We start from the raw sequence: 22,697 nt of genomic DNA on the forward strand, positions 1-22,697 counted from the left end.
CTTCGATTGCGCTAAAAAAGTGAACAAAATCATTTCCATTGCGCTTAAAAAGGAAAAGAAACATAAAATTAAATATCAAATTCATAAATCACGCAATTACATTGTTGTCACGGCTAATCAATCTCCCCCAAAGCATAACAAATTCAAGTAATTCAAATTTCAAATTTCTTCTCCCAAATTGTCAAAATCTTTTCAATTTCGATTCAAAATCATTGAAAAATTGAGTTGATACATCATGAATATCTCTATTTTAATGAGACATTCAGGAATCCGAGAAAGTGAGGTGAGTTATAAACAATACATAAGTGATGGAATAGTTGTTGGACAAAATATTTCTTTTGTGAATGTTGAATCAGCCATTGCAGCTTGAAGATCGATGAGTTGAGGAAAATTTGGAGATCCAATACATTACAGAAACGAGCGCTGCTATATCCCTATATATTTTTTTCTCCTTCACCTCTATATTGTTTGAATCGATTATGTAATTTGTTACATTCAATTATGATATACATATAACATGAATCAACAATTTTTTGATTCAACCATAGCAAGAGCTTGTGCATCCTTTTCTTAAACCTTTGACATATACAATGACACTAGATGTAGTATAAAAAACAATGTATCTCTCTAGTATTTTTGTCTATTGTATCAATTCACAGTGGATACGTTGCAAATCAAGGCCCATGCTTGTCTCTGTAATGTATCGTGTGGTCATTATTAAGTATTAAATACATGTAGTGTTATTTTTATATGCATGTATAATTATCGACAAATGAATATTTAGCAGTAATTTGTATGAATGAATAATGGCTAGTAATGTGTATCTGATAAATGTAATATAGATTAGCCATTAATATATATCATATATATGTGGTATTAACTTGAATGTAAGAATTCTGATCAAGAAAAGGTGCATGATACATTATTAATTATTGTAGCTTATATCTGAGTGATAAATGTTAGGGAAAATTAGCTAAGTAGTCAATATTCCTAACATAATTATTAAAAATATCTATAGTTTAAAATAATTGTTAAAAATGTCAAAATATCAATATGTTAGCAAATAAAGTGTATCCTAATATAATTCATTTACCTTCCTTTTATTTCTCAACTTGTGCCCACATTTGACTTAATTTAACTTCATTATCGTTGAAAAAGAAGAAGAAAAAACTTCATTGCCCACTTTTCTGTCTCTCAATTTTTTACCCATATTCTCTCCTCTCTCTCACGATTTTTATCCATATTCTCTCACCTCAATTAACTTAAACCTTTCCTTGTTAAATTGAAATTTCTCCATTTTTCTAAGAAATCTCAGTAATCATTCAAAAGATTTTCAACCTTTGATATAGGTAAATACATTGTCATGAAGTGTTTTATTTTTGTATTCTATTGTTCTATGTTTTCATTTGAAGCTTTTTAGATTTTTGTGTGTTCTTCTGTTTTTCAATCTCCCTATTTTTAGTAAGGATCTCAGATAAGGGGAAAACACAAAAATTGCAATCCAATGTCTGGTTCAAAGAGGACTATAAGAAGTATCACATATAATCATCAACTTTTTGGGGGATTTTTCCTCTTTGATTTATGCATTACTCAAGGATTATTTGAAAATGTAGGTTGTGCGACTAAAATGGCTCAAGAGAGGAGATCTAAGTTTCTTCATGATTCTACCCACATTCAAGTTCAAGATAGCAATGTCAGCAAGGTAAAGACACTATTAATTAAAAAAATGGATGCAGAAGATTTTGAAAAACTTGTTGAAGACCAAGTTTAGGAAGAACAATTTTCTATTAGTTTGTTTTGTATTTATAGTTTTTTTTTTAGAATTTGGTATTCTTTCTCAATTTGTGTTCAAATCAGTATGTATGCTATCAATATTTGTATTCATTCAAAATCTCATATTGCATAGTTTATGAATCGTGTATTTGTTCCTAATTTGTATTCATCCCAAAGGTATGCCAACTAGTTATGTATTTTATTTATAGGAAGAACAACTTTCTATTAGTTTATTTTGTTTTTATAGTTTTTTCTTCAAAATTTTGTATCCTTTCTCAATTCGTATTCAAATAAGTATGTATGCTATTAATATTTATATTCATTCAAAATCTCATGTTGCATAGTTTATGAATCTTTATTTGTTCCTAATTTATGTTCATCTCAAAGGTAAGCCAACTAGTGATGTATTTTATTTAAGATCGCTTGCAACAAATATTCTCGTATTCTTTTTTAATTTTATATTTCATTCTCACTTTTTCATCATATTATTTTTATATTTTATACATCATTATACAAAATACAATATAAAAACTAGAATGAATACAAATACAAATAATATACATATTGAAATGAATATGACTTAGGAAAGGAAACAAGATTCTGCAGAGAAAAATAAATACACAGTGAAAAAATACATGAATACAAATATGTTTCTTAAATAACTACTTATTTATTTGACATACATATTGAAATGAACACAAACTAATAAAGAAATACAAGTTTCATTATACAAAATACAACATGAAAATTAGAATGAATACAAATACAAATGGTATACATATTGGAATGAATACGATTTAAAAAAGGATACAAAATTCTGGAAAATGAAACAAATACACTGTGAAAAAAGTATGCCAAATAACAGATAAAACTATAGGTGTTCAAATTTCTAAATTAAAGAAATTCAAATTTAATAGATAAAACTATAACGTATTATCATAAAGTTTCATAACAATAATTAGTTTTGAAAGACAAAGCCAAACAATGACCTTTAGGAAGAAGGAAGAGATCACCTATTTTAGGTCTCATAATCTTTTGTAATGGAAGTAATGAGGAATTTCAGCAACTTTACCTAATTTCAAAAAATTTCTCCCTTGATTTTCTCTAGTTTGTTATTTCTTAGTTATATTATTTTAAGTTAAATAAAGAAAAAATACATAAATCAACACCATAACAAACTAAAATATTGACATGTTAAATAAATATTGAAAGTGTGGCTAAAGGGTCCTATTAAGTGCTAAAATATTGTTGTTTTGAAAATTTTCCCAATGCGTTATCTTTGATAGTAGTTGTTGTGTGTCTGGTACATTATGTCACGTATCATATCCATGTTTTAATAGATGTATTATTGTGCTTCAGATAGTTATATAGTTGATACGTGATTTGTGTCCAGTTGTGTTTAATAAATGTTGTCTTTGATAATAGCACTGTTTGAATACAAAATGTTGTGTATCTAGTACATTCTGCAGTGTATGAAATTCATGATTTAATAGATATATTACTGTGTTCCAACTTTATTGTATCAGATACATAACAAGAAGTTGTTCACATTTACCACTAACTAAACAAACTCATGATGATAATGACATTTTATGTATCACCATTAATGAATTTGATACATACTTGTAATTTGAGAGACTAACATAAGACATTCAAATTTAAAAACAAGATAGTCATCCATACAAGTTTTAGGAGTAACACTCTAAAACTTAAGCAAAAGTATCTTTAAAAAAAAAACATTAAAGGTGTCTAGTAGATACACAACCATCAATATATTAAACATAAACATGATACATTGCATAAAATAAAGATCATTGTAGTAGTGATGTAATGAAACATTGATACAACTAACAAAGGCAAATTTTAGAATCAAAATAAACGAGATACATTGAAAATATGTATCTTTGATAGGCGAAACCAATTCCCTCCCCTCTCCCCCCTTCGCCGTTTTTTTCATGTAGTAGATTTAGAAGTCGAGATCCTTCTTCGACTTTGTCTTTTCTAACTCCAGATTTTTCATGAATAAGACTGAACAAACATTCAAGAGTGCAGATACATAACAGTTAACTGATTTTGGTACTGTCAATATAGTCTTTTAAATTTGAATATGATTGAAGATAGATTATATAACTTGATACATATAAATGATACATTCGGTAGTGTTTATGTATCAAGTACATTTATATTGAACATGATATACAATAATCGAAGATTCAACTACATTAGGGTTATGTATCAATACAGTAAAATGAACGTGATACATTGGATAACAATGAAAGCTACTGTAATAGTGATGTATCAGATTAGTGATAACACTAACAAAGACTAATTTAATGTATCATAAATTTGAAACGAAGGCATGATACATAAATTTATGAATCAAAATTAACTAGATATAATTAAAATTTTGAACCTTGGTTAGAGAAGGGTGATTAGCAACATGTTCTACCCCCCCCCCCCCCCCCACCTTTTTGTATCAAAAAGAGGTTGAACAACAAAATATCGAGAAAAACAACCAATCTGATGTGCTAAAATCATAAAAAAATTGTGAAGAAATTCGTCTACATTTTCTCCTTTGCTCTATATCAACTTCCATAACATTTTTTCACTTTTAACAACGGCTTCACCTATGGATCTCAACCTAAGTCCTTATCGGAGCCACCAACAACTTGACCTTTTTCTCCCTTTTTGTGTGTTTTCTTCACGAAGTCGAAAAGAAGGAGCATCTTCCATATGTATCAGGACTTTGATAATGAAAAAAAAAATACAAAAAAAAAAAAACAAGGATGAACCATAAGTTGGAGAAGACCAAAAACTACATATTCATAAAATTGAATTCAATTGACTGGAGAGAGAGATTTTGAAATTCAAATTGTAATGAAGGAAGTAACTAATAAGATTGTGGGAGTGAAAATAGAGAGAGATTGAAGGAGTGAAAATAGGAAGAGGGAAGCGTGGCTTTGGGAGTTGATCAACAATGTATCCGGTTGAGTTTTGTTTTGGATGAAAAAGAGAGATTTTTGTAATATTTTAGAATGGTAGAGAATAATAGAAAATATGGTAAATGAGAATGTGTATATAGGTAATTTTTCCTTTTTTTAATTGGAAACCATTATGTCACCTCCCACTCAATTTTCTCGAGTTTAGTAATAACAACACATTTACTTCCTAAATAGTTGAGACTAGGGTTAATTATAGATACATTGACGTTATATCTAGCAGTGTTTTTTTTCAACACCTTGACTAATTCTACGGGCACCAATCACCTCCAACCAGCAACCACCAACAAATACCAGTAACTCTATCTGCCTAGACTAAGATAGATGTGAAGAAATTACCTGGATAATCATATGCTATCAACTCTCACTAGTCACTACCATTCATCTTTCAAAAACAAAGGTTGGGTTAGAGTATTTGGGTAAGTTTACAGGTGGTCTATTGGGTGGGTTTGTGTTTATTTTAATTGGTTTAATTAATTTTTATGATAGCCAATAGGATAGTGACACGTCATTAGTGAATTTTAGGTTGTTAAAGATGAGGGCAAAATAGAGCCCAAAGGTTGACGTCAAGGGCATTTTAGGCCCGAAAGGTAGAAGAATGATATTTTTGTACCAATTCATATAGTTGAAGGATATTTTAGGGGGATAATTGTACAGAATGGCAAAATTATAATCTAAAATAAATGGAGTAGCTATTGTTTGATTTAATTGTGCCCCGTAACAAACGTTTGCCAGTCGCCTCTCTCCCTCCAAATTCTGGCTCGCCACTCTCCCTTTATACAACAGAATTGTATAAATTACGTTTCTGTTTGTATAAACGAGAGAAAATTGTATATACACATGCAAATACATATATATTCGTCCTATACACTTATAATTATACAATAAAAATATTCCCCTGCCCAATTCTCTTTTGCCTTTCTCTCTTTTGCATTTTATACAAACACAGATTATACAATATAATGTAAATTTATGTTTGTATAATGTATAATTTATGTTTATATAAAGCGAAAGAAAATTGTATATACACATGCAAATACATAAATATTCGTCTTATACACTTATAATTATACAATACAAATATTTTCCTGCCCAGTTTTCTTTTGCCTTTCTCTCTTTCTCGTTTTATACAAACACAGATTATAAAACTATAATGTATAATTTATGTTTGTATAAAGCGAAAGAGAGAGCAATTTTTGATATACAAATATTTTTGTCAACGATTTATACAAACGAGAGGCTAACAACAATTTATACAAATGGCCTGCCAGCGAAATTATACAAATCTGAAGAGGATCCAACGAATTATACAATTGCTTCTTTTTGTATATATGTATAGAGAAATAGACATAGCTTTCAATTGTATATGTATAGCGAATTATACATTTATATGTTTGTTATGGAGTGCAATTATGCAAACTTTGCTATAACATACAAATATGATTTTTTTTGTTTGCTATATGTGAAAGTTGCTCTATTTTAGGCCTTTTTCCATTTATTTTTTTATTATTGAGTTCTTTATTTATTACTTTGAAACTTAGCGATATTATTTTATATAGTCTTGGGAATTTTAAGTTATTCCCCACCTTCGAACTCATCATTTTAAAAACTTATCACAAGAAGTTACTTGTCCAATGATTCTTAGATGACTTGATGCAAAGAATAATAATTTTAGCTAAAATTGATGATTTATTTAAATTCTCTACTAACTCGGTAAGCCACATTTTATATTTATATACCCTTAAAATTTATTTTGACCATACTTCTACCTCAACCAATTTGAACTTGTTTCAGCAACTTTTATAATTGTTATATATTATTCAGCAAATTGATCGGCTGTTATGCTAGTCTAAGCAGTTATTGTGTCTAGTTTTGCTGTGTATATTTTTAATAGTTATTGTATTTATCTCAATAATTGTTGTGTATATTCTCAAGAGTTATATATATATATATTACCTTAAAAGTATGAACTCCTAACTTGAATATTAAATTACTATAATATTCCTAACTTAGGTTATGACTTTTTCAATGAGTTGTAACTTTTCTGATAAGTTGTGACTTTTCTCAAAGGGTTGTGATTTTTCGATGAGTTGTGACTTTTTCAATAAGTTGCGACTTTTCCAAAGGGTTGTCATTTCTCGGAAAGGTCATGACTTTTCAGATAAGACAGTAAAATATTTGTTCATATGAGTTGTGACTTTTCCGATAAGATGTGACTTTTTTCAAAGTGTTGCGATTTTTCGATGAGTTGTGACTTTTCCAAAGAATTGTGACTTTTTCAATAAGTTGTGACTTTTTCAAAGGGTTGTGATTTCTCGGAAAGGTCATGACTTTTCATATAAGATACAAAAACATTTGTTCATACTACCCTTTGTTGACTATAAACAGAGGAGCTTCCTCTCATTTTTTAACCACAATTGCTTTTAATCTTCTCTTCTTCTTCTTCTTGTATTTTAAATTTTTTGTGTGATTTATTGTCGTTGAGTGAGTTAAAAGTTTAGCGAAATATGAGGTACCACTATTCTGATGAAGTAAATCGTTCTATCCTAAGATGGTATATTCTACAACCTCAAGTACTTTAGGAAAATAATTTTGATGATATCATAATTATTTTTTCTTGATATATACATTAGTATGTAATGTTTCAATATATGAAGTTAACATGATGTAGTCTAAATTTATTTGTTTTTGTTAACAATTTCTCTTGTGATGTAAATATATGCTTCTGAATATCTTTTTTCAAATTTTAGAGAATTGTCACGATTTTTTTTTTATGTTCAAGACAAAAGAATGACTTTTTTTTATCAATGCTACTTATGTGATTTAGATTGTCAGAAAATTTTCTTCAAAATAGTTAATACTATATAAACATTGCCCTTTTGTTTTACTTATTACTGTTTCTTAATAATTCAGTATTTTAGACGAAGAAAAGTTCATATGACTTGTAATAACGTCAGTTGAAGTTTGTATTAGTTTAATTTTTATATACACAACAAATATCATCTACAAGGTAATATTAGTGAGATACAACTAATTTCATGATTGAACCTCATCAAATTAAAAATAAATATAAACATTATTACATTTAACTAATAAAAAATTTCATTGACCATCTTTATAGGTTCACGTGAATAAGAGATATATATGATGATTCACATTGAACATTCACAAAAGAATGTGCAATATTATTTTGTACTAAGTTTATTATTTAACTCTTTTCTTAACTAAACAATAGTATTTACTATACATATACTTTCTGAATTGATAATCACGTGCAATGCACGTGTCAAAAAACTAGTATATATATATATATATATATCAACAGTTGCTGAAAAGAGACATAACAACTAATGTAATTGTCATAATTATTGGATATTATTTATACTTATGCCTCAATATTTATTTTTTACGCGTAGATTGTGTACCCATGGATAGTCCTTAAATCACTGAGATGGAGATGAAATTTATTTCTGAATTTGTTCCCTTGGAAGAAAAAAAGATAGATCCTAGACTTGAAAAGCATTTAACTGGAGCAACAACCATTAAAATAAATTTATTTGTGGTTGAAAAGGATTTTGATCCTTCGAGATGTTTTCACAAAGTTGTTGTCAGTGTTGTGGATGATGATGCAACAAGATTGGAAGATTATATTAATATTAGTGTTATTCACAAAGAGAATATACCACCAAGAACAACACCAATATCAACATAATCTTTGCATATTGCTGCATCATAGTACGCGCAATAACTTCGTGAATAGCTCTCGAAGGATCAAAATTATTTTCACCTATAGATAAATCTGTTTTAACGGCTAAAAATATACACAATAATTACAGAGATAGATACAACATCGGCTAAGAATATACACATCAATTCCTGAAACTAGAATAACAAGCTGAATATAACACAACAATTGCTTAGACTAGCATAACAACTTACTAATTTACTGAATAATATTCGACAATTTAGGAAGTTGCTGAAACAAGTTCAAATTGGTTGAGACAGAAGTAGTGTCAAAATAAAATTTAAGGATATATAAATATAAAATAAGGCTTACAGAGCCAGTAGGGGAATTAAACAAATCATCAATTCTAACTAAATTATTTTTCTTTCTATCAAGCCATCTAAATTGATAATAATAATAATAATAATAATAACAATAATAATAATAATAACAACAACAACAACAACAACAACAACAACAACAATAATAATAATAATAATAGAATTACAATTTGATGCTTTCGACTTTTAATAATAATAATTAAAAAAAAAATAGTAATAATAATAATAATAATAATAATAATAATAATATTAATCATAATAATAATAATAATAATAATATTAATCATAATAATAATAATAATAAATATATGATGATGATGATATGATGATTTAGTTATTGTGCTCTAATATTATATATCATTTTATTCTTTGAAATTTTTTCATGAAGTCATATGTTCATAATAATATACTACTTACAGAAGTTTAACTTTAGTCACTTGTATACATAAATACAAATAATAACATGTATATATTCATACATATTTTTAGAGGTGTTCACGGTTTGGATAAAAACCGATTCAAACCGAAAAACTGAACCAAATCGATTAAATAAATCAATTTTTATTTGGGTTAGGTGTGGTTTGGTTTTAGATTTTTAAAAACCGATAGTATATGGGTTGGTTATTTTGTTCGGAAAAAACCGAAGATATAACCGAACCGAACCGACAAATTATATACATATATTTTATTAATATACATACCTAATATATTATTTTTATAAACAATTTTAAAGATCTTATATGTGTTTTCATCAAAATTTATTTATAATTTACTTATGAAAGAAAAAATGTCCAAGGTGATCAGAATATTTATCTTATTGGTTTTATGTATATGAGTGTGTCTAGGGCTGGCAGGGGAATCGGGTCGGCCCTCCCCGGCCCGCGACCAGTTCGAGAACCGTCTTGTCGGACCCGGTCCCGTCTATTCTCGCGGGTTGGGGGGATTACGGGTTAGGGGACCAGTTAGGGGCCGGTTCACCCTTTGGTCCCAGTCCCGGCCCGTCTGAACCGGTCGGTTTTCGCGGGATCCCCTTTGTTTTTTTTTGTTTTTTTTTAATTGTTTGAAGCAAAATTGTGGACGCCCACCCCTTATACCTCCTACAAGGGAGAAGGTGAAGTATCAACGCCCTAAAACTTCTGTTGTGTGGCAATTTATGACTTTAGATAAGGAAAACTATATTGCTATTTGTAATAAGTGTAAGCAACCTTTTAAACATAAACAAGGTGGAGGTCAAGGTGGGACGGGAGGCTTAAATAGACATTTGTTATCTTGTGTGCCGATTCAATATAAAGAAGCTAAAGCATTAGCCGATATAAAAAAAGGAATTCCAGTTATTGATTTTGATATTAATGTTAATGAATCGGTAGGGGCTTCTAACATGGTTCAAGGAACATTAGATCCTTCTAACCCCAGTGGTCCACTAACACAACGTAAATATAATAAGGAAAGAGATCGCGAAAATTTAGCTAAAATGGTTTATGTTTGTGGTTTGTCTTATAGTTTTTCTTCACATCCTGATTTTATTGAATATATTCAACAAACTTATAATCCTACTTATAAAGGTTTTTCAAGAAATACTGTTAAATCTGATGTTTTTGTATATCAAGGTAAACATTGTCAATATCTTCGTTGTATATTTAGCATATTAGATTGTAGAGTGTCTATAACTTCGGACATGGGTCGTAGTGTTAATGGACATGATTATTTAATTGTTACAGCACATTGGATTGATCATAACTGGAATTTGCAAAAAAAATCTTAAGTTATAAAGAATGTGTAGAGAAAAAAACTGGTGCATATTTAGCTTCAAATATTTTGAGTGTTCTAAATTATTACATGCTTATAGATAACGTAATGTCTGTCGCATTAGATAATGCATCTAATAATACAAACGCTGCTAGTATGTTAAAAACTAGATTATATCCAATTGATGTTAATTCTTTTTCATGTTAGATGTGTTGCACATATATTAAATTTAATTGTACAAGATGGTATTTCATTATTTAATTGTGATTGTATGAAAATTGATTATGTTGTTGCCTGGATTTTTTGTGCTCATAGAGCTGCAGAATTACGGAATTTAATGAGCGTTGTGTACTATGTGATTTGCCACCAAGACATATTAAAAACAAGGTGGAATTCTTTTTACGAAATGCTTTCAGTTGCTTACGAATATAAAGGACCCATACAAACGGTGTTTAAAGCTCATAATGCTGACCCATTAGATAGAATTTGTGAAGAAGATTGGGAATAAACTAATGAACTATTAGAATTTTTAAGACTTTTTTATGATGCTACAACCATGTTTTCTGGAATTTATTATCCTACTATTTCATCAATATTAATAAATAATTGTGCTATTACAATTCAATTTTCTAAATGCAAAAAAATTGAAAAATTTAGAGTTGCAATTGAAGGTATGATTGAAAAATTAAAAAAATATTTTTTTCCTATTCCTCAAATTTATTTAACTACTACTTTACTTAACCCTCAATATAAATTACAAGGTGTGTAGAGACTTGTTGATACTTTTTATGATACTTTAGAAAATTTACCAGAAGAAATTCCAACTTGTGAAATGTGTAAGTCTAGAATAAAAGTAGAACCTAAAATTTTGTATGAAAAATATAGAACTATAGGAAATACTCAAGGAGAAGTTGGTCAAACTTCTAATCCTCAGAGTAAAGCTCGAATTTAATAGTTTTATGCGAGGTTTTCTTGGTCTTAATTCTATTAACTGTGATGATTTTGAAGAATATCTTAATCAATCTTTATAAACAGTAGACGACGAAGATGGCAATGAAGAATTATTAGCATGGTGGAGGAGGCGGAGCGTTGCATTTCCAATTTTGAGCAAAATGGTTCGTGATGTTCTAGCTATTCAAGCTTCATCAGTTGCATTGGAGGCTGCTTTTAGTGCGGCAAGGTTTCAACTTGGCGATCATAGACATTCATTGGCGGAAGAAAGTTTGGAAACATCAGTTTTATTTAGAGACTGGGTCAACGCCGAGAGGAGGAATTATAATTTGCCAAAGTTAAGTTCCAAACAAGAAGCTTGGATTAATGCGGTAATTGGATCTAGTGATGATGGATTAGAGTCACAAGAGTTTCTAGCAAGTTTGCCAACACCGGAGGATGTTACCGTCGATATGATGCTACAATTAGAATTGAATTTTAAAGGAGAATACAAATATTAGATTACATCCGAGAACTAATTGAAACAGAACCCTTCCTAGAAGGTGGCTGCGTAGATTAGTTACTCCACTAATATTTGTAAATTATAATTTCTAAGTTCTAAGTTGCAATTATAATTTATTGAATAAATTTGAAGGCTTTATTCAAGTCTTTTTTATATAACTACTAGATTTTGTTGCCCGTGCTATGCACGGGCCCAATAACATAAATGGTATGTTTTGGGGCTAATAACGAAGTTTTTGAAGCGATTGTTTGCGTGGATAAAGGAATAAGTTTTTTTATCACAAACCTGTACTTTCTTTGACGCTATTCAAGGCACAATAAGACTACCCACATACAACATTTTTGAACAATTTTATGTTGTCAATTATCACGATTTAATTTTAAGAATCAGTCAATTTTTTTTCTGTTTTTTTTAATAAATATTTTAAGTTGTCAATTATCACGATTTATTGTATTTTATACATAATTTTTAACGATAGATTAATTTCAAGAATCAATCGAATTTTTTTTAAATGTATTTATTTTTGAAATATTTTATGTTGTCAATTATCATGATTTATAGTATTTTTACGATAGATTAACTTCAAGAATCAATGGAATTTTTTGTATCTTTTTCAAAACATATTTTATGTTGTCAATTATCATGATTTATAGTATTTTTACGCAATTTTTAAATATAAAAAAATTAAGAAAATAAGACAAATAAATTAAAATGGACCCAATATATGTTATTTTTGTTGTCTCAATTTATGTGACACAAATGAAATTTGGAGAGTCATTGAATATTATATATTATACTTGGGCATAAACACTCTTACGCACGGGCCCAATAACTATTATTTTTTGTCCTAATGTATGTGACACAGATAAAATATAGTGAGTTATTTAAATTTAATATGATTTTTAAATATTTTAAGTTGTTAATAATGTAATTTATAATATTTTTATGTAATTTGTAAATACTTAACATATATTACTCCACTTGTCTCAATGTATGTAGCATAGATAAAATTTCAAGAGTTAATCAAATGTTGTTAATTGTTAAGATTTACAATACATTTTACGTAGTTTTCAGTAATTTGACATTAAATAATACATATTATTACTTTTGTCTCATTTTATGTGACATTGATAGATTAATTTTAAGAATCAGTCAATTTCTTTTTTTGTGCATTTTTAATAAATATTTTAAGTTGTCAATTATCACGATTTATTGTATTTTATACATAAATTTTAACGATAGATTAATTTCAAGAATCAATCGAAATTATTTATATGTATATTTTTAAAAAATATTTTATGTTGTCAATTATCATGATTTATAGTATTTTTACGATAGATTAACTTCAACAATCAGTGCAATTTTTTGTATCTTTTTCAAAACATATTTTATGTTGTCAATTATCATGATTTATAGTATTTTTACGCAATTTGTAAATATAAAAAAAAAATTAAGACAAATAAATTAAAATGGACGCAATAAATGCTATTTTTGTTGTCTCAATTTATGTCACACAAATGAAATTTGAAGAGTCATCCAAATTTGCACTTTGTTAAAAAAAAAAAATTTAAGTTATTAATTATTGTGATTTATAATATTTTTATGTAACTTTCAAATAACTTCCTAATTTATGTGATATGGATAAAATTACAAAATTAACCCTTTTAAAATGTCTTCCAGATATTTTAAGTTGTTAATTATTATTATTTTTAATACTTTTTTGGTAATTTTAAAATGATATACGTTATTTTTTCTGTCTCAATATATGTGACCCGAATAGAATTTTGGAGTCAACCTATTTTATGGTAGAATTTTAAATATTAAATATTTTAAGTCATTTGTAAATGATTTATTATATCATATTATTATATATATTTTATATTATATTATATTATATTATATTATATATATATATATATATATATATATATATATATTATATTTATTTTCTACTATATAATAAAAGGGAGTTTATGTATAAGTAGAATATATTATATTATATTATATATTATATAAACTCCCTTAGAAAATAAATATATATTATATATATTATATAGTAGAAAAAATGATTTATTATATTATATTATTATATTATGTATTATATAGGGAGTTTATGATGGGACATTCAAATGTCCCATCATAAACTCCCTCTTATATATAAGTAGAATTGTCTTGCATTTTAATTTTAATTTTAAAATACTAACTTTAAAATACTTAATTTAAAAATTGAAATTTCAAGTTAAATTCTTTTAAAATATTTAAAATACAAATTTGAAATTTGAAACTTAAAACTTGAAACTTGAAATTTGAAATTTGAAAACGTAGCATTTTTTATTAGCTAAAAATGTTATTGAAAACCAAATAAACTAAAAATGTTATTCAATAACATATAATTTCAATACAAATAAATAAACATATAAACAAAATAAAAATCCCACGTCCCGTCCCGCCAATCCCCGTCCCATTCCGTATATATAGTGGGACGGGATGGGACGAATTTTATCCCGTCGATCCCGGTCCCCCCAATCCCGATCCCGGCCGAATCTTGGCCAAGGCGTCCCCCAGTCCCCGTCCCCTTGCCAGCCCTAAGTGTGTCTATGACAATTCTTTATAAAATTGAAAATATCACTTTCTCTTTCTTCTAGGTCAAAATAATGAATTTTGAAGCTTTATTCATAGTAAATTCAATTATTGAAAGTTCTATAATGTCAGTCATTCTAATTATTTTCGTTTTAAATGGATTGTTGTCATTTTTTTCACGTTTTGAATGAATTGTTTCTTTTATTTTTGTCTATGGCTAATAACTGAATAACCAAACCAAAACCGATAACAACCAAACCGATAAATATATATTATATTTGGTTTGGTTTGGTTTTGATAATTTTAAAACCGATTAAGTTGATTTGGGTTTAATTTTGACCAATAACAAATTCAAACCGACCCGTAAACAGCCCTACATATTTTATCATTACATTTTATCGTTATAAAACATATTAAACATATTTTGTCTGAATCACTCTATATACAATTTTTAAAATGTTCTTCATCTATTTGCGCAACACTGTTATTTATCATATCTCTATGAAAATACATTTTAATCATTTTATTAGTAACATAAAGTTTGTATAGCGTTGCGATTTTTTTCATTGATACTACAATTATTAGATATATAAAGAGTCAAATTATGCAAGTTTGGTGCAATATAAGTTCTTAGTTGTTAACTTGTTATATATATATATATATATATATATATTGTATTTTTTATATAAAAAAAATTGATATTACTTTTTTTAATATTTTATATATTTACACACTAAATAATCTTAAAATAGATTCAATCAAATATAGATGGTTGTTTAATAATGGGTAGAATGAAAATGCAAGTTGGTATGATTTAAGGCATTGCCATTTTAAAAAACGGATTCTGCCATTTTTAATGCCATCTAATTTTGGATTGTATCCTAATATACAAAACAAACAAACAAACTTTGAATACATGAAATACAATAATTTTACCATAGTAATTATAGCTACACAAAGTAATTATTATGATAGTTATAGCTAGAGAAATATGATAACACCTAAACTATAGTCATAAGTTTCTCTTTTTAAATTGGAAACCTTTTTGTCATCTCTCACTGAATTTTCTCTCTATTAACATCTTAAATCATCATGTTGTTAATTCTTTAACTAATCATAATTAGTGTCAGAGTCAGAATTCTTGTGAGATGTGTAACACATAGGATTAAAATAAGTGATCTAAATAATTTTTGAATTGCCTTTTGCCACTAAGTAATTATTATTTAGTTTTTGCTTGTCAAGGATATTTAATTGTTTGTATATAGCAGAATAATATAGTTTTTGCCTTGTATGGATTGAAACTCGTTGCCTCTCTTTTATATATTTGTGTAATTCTTCTTAATAACATGGCCTATAAATGGAAGCGTTGTAACTTCCGGTACACTGGAGTTTTAAAAGGGGAGAAAAAGGTTTAACTACTGAACCTTTTACATCACTTACAAAATTATACTAATATGTTAATTCGACTTCTTCTTCTTCTTTGGCATCCTCTGTAACTTCCTCCACTTCAAATATATCTGGAATGACAATCCTGAGAAGACCATGATGACGCTTGTCCATTGCTTTGTGGACAATGGGTTGCCACTTAACACAGATGACACGACTATGCTAACAAACTTGCGCGTTGTGGTGATGGTTGTGTTAGTCAGTGAACCAAATCGGCTAATGGTTAGAAAAATGAAGTTCTGGCCAACAGCACCACATAGACAGTACATAAGAATGTCCCACGCTGCTTCTGGGTGCTGCTTACAGAATTGAACCGCCTCAAATCCGCTGGCATTTGACCAGCCAAACATGAAGATCATATTGTAAATGGTACCCCATAAATTCATTCCTAACATAATATCCCAAGCAGATGTCTTAGGGTACCTGGCAAAATAGAAAAATTTTGTTAGTAACAACAAGTAAACGATTGAAGTTCTATCTAACCCATACATTTGGCACACATACCTAGCAAATTCAAGGAGAAAAATGTATATTAAACAATGTGTTATTTTAGTTAGCATAATATTTTGGTTAAATCCCTCCTAAGATAGCAATACTCGTGCAATTTCTTCTATTCTTGATCCTAAAGTTCTTAACCTAGACGTGTCTCTTTTGACATCAAACGACCCGATGTGTCAATTCCCAATCAGAAGTTTAGCTTATGGTGTAAGCCAAAAATCTTAAACAAAGTTGAACTACAAGTATATAAAACACCAAAATGTTAGTGCTCATGGAGTGCAGTGACCTAAAATGTCCGAGTCTCATTAATTCTTCCCTCTTTGCTTTCCATTACATCATAAAATGACTTATAAACTTAATGACCTCCCCCTATTGGTTGTTCGTGGATTCAATAATCAAGAAATCTATCCACGACTTCTTGCACTAAATTCTCCTGACACATTACTAATCCTCCAAGTGTAGATCTGCATATTATTAACAGATCAGTAAGGAGTCACAGATAACAAAATTACCTTGCTTTAATCGAATCCTGAGTAGCATTGGTGAAACCATCAAAGGTGAGGTTCAGGAAGCACAGCCCATATCCAACTGGAGCATTGGGGTGCGCCAACTTACTTATCGTTTTTGAGCTAGTCTGAAGACAACAATTATAACACAAAAGGTAAGCAGTGGTGCTAAAAAACATACTCTGTTTGCTCGTATAATCGCAAGAATCAAATCTGAAAACTAATAGGATAGACAAGAGAGAATTGACACCTTTTGTCTGGTCTTTTTTTATTTTAAAAATAAATTAATTCAGACGTTTTAAATAAAATGTCACCTTTAGAAGTGCAAACATTGATACTCCACCAGCAACAAGCAGTGTGCACACATACTCTGGAACTGTATATCTTATGCCATAAACTATTGCCCCCATGAGCATTACTGCAGAAAAGCATTGTAACTGTATATGTCAATTAAAAGAAAGCATTTATGAATATAAATATTTTTTATGAGTAACGCACAAATATATATCAACAAAAACATCTATCAGTAAAGGAAGCCAGAAATTCTGGTTTCTTGCAGCAGAACATTTAAGCACGGGTGTATCCTATAGATAAGCCTCCCTAGTAGCCACTGAATAGTCCCAGACATGGTGTCCAAAGGGAGGCATCAATAGAAACAATAGAGGGATCCTTCCCTAGAGCTTTTCATTAATCTCCGTTTTTCCTATAGCTTTCCATTAATCTCCTTTTAGTCCAACAACTCTTTTTCATCAGGGAGATATGAGAGATACAGAGATCCCAGTTACAGTAAATTCTCTCTTATCTAAAAAAATGAAAATATTAGTTCTAACTCCATAGAGATGCTATGTCACCATACCACTCTTCCATGTGGTCCTCCAAATGTAAACTGATTGCTTCTACCAATCTTTTGACCTTCAATGGTCAAGACTATCAGATACAATTATCAGGTAGACTATGAGGCAATTCATTATATTTATTTCTAGTCCACTAAACCCATATCCTCTACTCCAAAGTGCTTTTGACAACCACTCCAGTTAAACACAATTTCTTCTCTGAATATCCAACAATGACTGGAAACCCACCATGTTTAGTTGCTATTCTTTCTTTTTCTTCCTTTTTCCGAGTACTGGCTATTCTTTCTATGGTCATGGTCTTAGCATATGTATGATCAGGGTACTTTCATGTTGATGAAAATGTTTGCTAATGCATGTATATTCCTTTCCTTTTTCTCTTATTCCCAAAAGGAGAAAGAAAACATATGCTCATTGACATGAAAATTCCATTCTCTTTGAAAGACAAATCAAGCATCTCTTGAACTCTCACATGTCTTTCCTTTTGTTATCAATACAACAAAAAATAGTGTCCCCTATAGCTTTCCATTGATCTCTTTTTCCCTATAGCTTTCCGCATCTCCTTATTAGCCAACAAACTTGTTTTTGATTGATTATTTGACAACAAAATTAAAACAAAAACTCGAAAGGAAAAAGGAAAAAAAAAAGGAAGGATATTTGTTACAACTTTAAAAAGAATCTTGTTAATGGTAAAATACCAGGAATCATTTTTGATGATTTTGCCAGGACCTGCAAAGGCAATTAACCTCATTAGTATCAGAAGTAAAGAAACAATTATTTAAAATCAAAAATGTCAACTCCTACGACTAGGATATTGATCACAGCCAGTAAAGATTTCTTCTAGTCATAAATGCTATTTCAGAAAATTCTAGAACTATGGTTTACATTTCACAACAAGAAGAAAAAATTCTATGGAAATTGGACATACCTGTGCAGGATAACTAATATATTTTAGCGCTTCAATACCCATTGCTGGTCCAATAGTATTTGTAATGCCAGCACTCCAGTAACTCCACCAGGGAGCACCACCACTGTTTCCGCTTGACCAAATCTTTATCACTGCACAAAAAGCACACTGAATTCTTAACTAATCATCTAACCAGTTCTAATTCAAGCATATATACAATATCACCAAGAAACATGTGAACATCCAATACTTGAATGCTGTAAACTTACTCATAAATGACCATATCAGACATACTACATTTTGTGCCAGGTTCAGGAATGCCAAGTGTTCAAACCTCTCTTTGTTTGGGCCAAACCGCTTAGTTGACCTAAAGCCCAAATACAAACAAACACAAACAAATCAACTTAATGTATATAAACACTGCACAACTCAATCAATCAACAAGAACTCACTACCAAACACCTAGAATCGGCTAATTCAATGGAGTAGCCAGAAATTTCATGAATGGTGTCCAAACTTTTGATAGTAAATTCAAAAAAAAAAAAAAGTTACTCTATAGGTGTAGGTTTTGAGCATACCCTTTCCATTGCGCTACAAGTCTCCGTTGATTCTAAGGGTGTTCAAAATACTATATATATACCAATATAAAGTAAGATTTGATCTATATATATAGTGTACTTTTCCGACAAAGGGTGTCTAGCTGGACACCCTAACACTACCATAGCTCCGCCCCTGTTGGCTATATGAATCTTTATATACATTATGCTCTGTTCAGGTCCATTTGTAAATATTTGGCTTTCAAGCTCACAAGTTCAAAAATACATTGTGACAAAAGTTACACAAAAACTCCAAAAAATTGACCGTTATGGCATATTCAAGGCAATGTCTTTGGATTGAAAGGAACTTATGAATCTTTGCTATGGTTACTAAAGATACATCGGTGATTAATACAAAATATTTTAGTTACCAAGAAGGAAAAAAAAAAAAAAGGCAATGTCTCGTTATAACTCAACATAGAAACTGCTGCATTAATTTCCTTCTTTATTGGTTATCAATATTACTATACTACTCACTAACACTCAATTTATGTGACACTCTTTCCTTCTTACTCAGTCTAAGAAAGAACGACAACTTCCTATATTTAGTAACAATTTGATTTTGAACTTCCCATTTTAAGCTCCAGAAATTTGTAAGTCTTGTTTTAGACCACAAGTTTCAAAATTCTTTTTTTTTTCTCTTAAATTTCGTAACCAGTCAAACACATTTCACATAAATTAGGACGGAGGGAGTAACATTTAGCATAGCACGTTCCATCAATTCTATTTCAATATCTAACTTTTTACTATTGAATCATAAGAGCATCTCATCAAAACGTTTGAAGTGTTAGAAAAAACACACCGGTAAACTATATATTTTTTCGAACCAAACTGGTAAAATTTCTTCTTTTTTTCTTAATTAATCGCCAATAAACATGAAACAAAACTCCATTCCAAATTAACAGTCACTTTAGCTCAAAAAATATTTCCTAAAATAATTGTAAACTTAGGAATTCAATACTAAAGCTGCAATTATTTTCCTATTTAAGAAGATATCAATCAGCTTTAATTAGACAACAGTTAAAATGAGACCGAATTAGTAATAGCATGGAACATAACAAAAATGAATAGAAGCTTCTAGAAATCGGAAGAAGAGTGAAATGCTTACACAGTCTCTTGCAGAACGCCTTGGTAAATATAAGCAGACCAAATGCCGGCGACACAAAAGGCGAGGACCATAACACGGCGGATCCCGGCGCCGTGAGACTCCATTGTGCTTAATGTCGTCGGCGCTTCCACTTTGATTCTCCCTGCCACGTGTGTATTCTCCGGCGACTCTCTCCGACGACGATCACTCACCGGCGATAGGGAATCGACGGGACAACTTCGGTGTTTGCCGTTGAATTTTCTATTTAACTGCCGCTGCACAGGAAATGAGTATTGTGTTTTTGGGAAATTTGTATTACAGAATTGTGGGATCTGAATTACGTATGTACTCCACATGGCGAATAGCTATTGGGTGACATAAGTGTTAAGTGACATGTGATTGGCAGTGTAAACGCATACACTTTTTATTTTTTTAAAATAAAAAAATGTCATTAAACTACGTGAAAAGAACAAAAATATCATTTGTTTATAGTTTGACTCACAAAATGTTCTTATCGTTAATACTTTGGTTTTAAAATATCCTTAAACTATGCGAAAAGAACAAAATTCCCTCGATTTATAGTTTGGTCCAAAAATGTCATTGTCATCAATACTTTGGTCCAAAAATGTCCTTATTGTTATTTAATGGGTCACAAATGCTCATTTTTCGAATAAATATATTATTATTTTCTTTTTAACACATTCTTTTTTCTGATAATTTTTTTAAAAAAATCAACAAATGTTTATCTTACTTCAATTCAGAAAAAAATAAAAAATGAAAATATTTCTTATTTTATTATCATTATTTTTTATCATTATATAAATATAAATTAATGATGAATATACTATGATCTTATATATATGACATATATTATATGTCGAAAAGGTACATGAAGTTATTCTATTTTAATTGATAAAATGAGATTAAGAAAAAAAACATTATTTATTAAAGTGATTTTAGAAGAAAGAAAACAAGAATACCTTTAATAATATTTAATTAAGAAGAAGATGTGTTTAAAAAGAATAAAATAATATATTTATTCATAAAAGGGCATTTTTGACCCATTTTGTAACTATAGGGCATTTCTGGACCAAAATATTGTCTGCAAGGGCAATTTTGAAACAAAGTATTGACGGTAAGGGCATTTTTGAGCCAAACTATAAATTGAGGGCATTTTTTACCCTTTTACCTTTAAAAAAACTACTCCCTCGTTCACTTTTATTTGACAAAAGTGAAAATGAAAATCTATTTTAGGAATAAGTGACAAGTAAAAATGAACGGATGGAGTATTTTGCTTTTCTATTTATTTTGAAGTTTCAACAAGGTCCCATGTGTTTACATTGGAGCCCATTAAATTTGAATCACCCAGAAAGATATGAAAAATTATCTAACTATACAATTTTTTTTTTATCATATCCTCTAAAATTTTCTACCATTTGAAAAAAAATCTCGTCCCTTATCTTTTGATTCGGATGACGATGATTTTCATGAAAATAGATCCAAACAATGAAATGATCCATTAATCATGAAGAAATTGCAAGAGGAGAAGTTGAAGAAGGATGCATGTTCGAGTTTTAAATCACCCATTCAAAAACTTCCAACGAGTTGGTATATAACCTCAATTATTTCTAATGTATTTGATTGATTTTTGTGTGTTTACTTATGAATCATGTTTATGTTTCAACTATTAGATATATTTACAATTTTATTTGTGACAATGTATCTAACACAAATGTTATTGTTAATAAATTACCCCAATTCATGTTTATATAGTTATGTATCGGATACATAACTATGTCAACTTTCATTATATTTTAGTAGCTGATACATACAATATCCATTGTTATGCATCGAATACATAACTAAACACACCTAATACAAAGCTGACACAATCCATATGGTTATATGTATCAGAACCCATGTATCAACTTTGTATTAGGTGCATTTCGTCATATATAAGAACTTGTATCTTGACACCATACATATAGTTTTGTGTGCTTACTTATATATTATGTTTTTGTTGGTGTACTATATGGGGTACAAATATTATTGTTGATAAATAACCTCAATTATTTCAAACCTAAATCAGTATGAATCATGTTTATAGTTATGTATTTGATACATGCAGAGTCGTCTTAACCCTAGGCCACTAAAGTCATCGCTTAAGGCCCCATATTTTTTTAAAAAAAT

General features: G+C 29.2%; 2 protein-coding genes across 2 annotated transcripts in view; one reads left to right on the forward strand and one right to left on the reverse strand.

Annotated features, from left to right (window-relative positions):
- Positions 1-688: 688 nt before the first annotated feature.
- The window catches only part of LOC125813113 (mitochondrial outer membrane protein porin of 36 kDa), a 244,050-nt gene continuing 222,041 nt past the window's right edge, over positions 689-22,697 (forward strand). The window contains exon 1 of the mRNA XM_049492598.1: positions 689-700. The gene's annotated coding sequence lies outside the window, so the exon portion shown is untranslated. The remainder of the gene's footprint in view (positions 701-22,697) is intronic.
- LOC125813111 (UDP-galactose/UDP-glucose transporter 3) lies at positions 15,918-20,791 on the reverse strand. The gene is made up of 7 exons (XM_049492593.1): positions 20,529-20,791; positions 19,094-19,191; positions 18,846-18,976; positions 18,616-18,646; positions 17,381-17,484; positions 17,073-17,194; positions 15,918-16,485 (listed from the first exon to the last, which is right to left on the reverse strand). Exons 1-7 carry the CDS (start codon positions 20,630-20,632, stop codon positions 16,074-16,076), a joined length of 1,002 nt encoding a protein of 333 aa, XP_049348550.1. The 5' UTR covers positions 20,633-20,791; the 3' UTR covers positions 15,918-16,073.

The sequence above is a fragment of the Solanum verrucosum genome, unplaced genomic scaffold (genome assembly GCF_900185275.1).
Source record: "Solanum verrucosum unplaced genomic scaffold, falcon-dt-bn FXZP01000746.1, whole genome shotgun sequence".
Lineage (NCBI taxonomy): Eukaryota > Viridiplantae > Streptophyta > Magnoliopsida > Solanales > Solanaceae > Solanum > Solanum verrucosum.

Coding starts and splice junctions, on each gene's coding strand:
- LOC125813111 (XM_049492593.1), bottom strand. CDS start 20,632: ATGGAGTCTCACGGCGCCGGGATCCGCCGTGTTATGGTCCTCGCCTTT. Junction 18,977..19,093: donor TCTGATATGGTCATTTATGA/GTAAGTTTACAG, acceptor CTTTTTGTGCAG/TGATAAAGATTTGGTCAAGC. Junction 16,486..17,072: donor CAGGATTCGATTAAAGCAAG/GTAATTTTGTTA, acceptor CTATTTTGCCAG/GTACCCTAAGACATCTGCTT.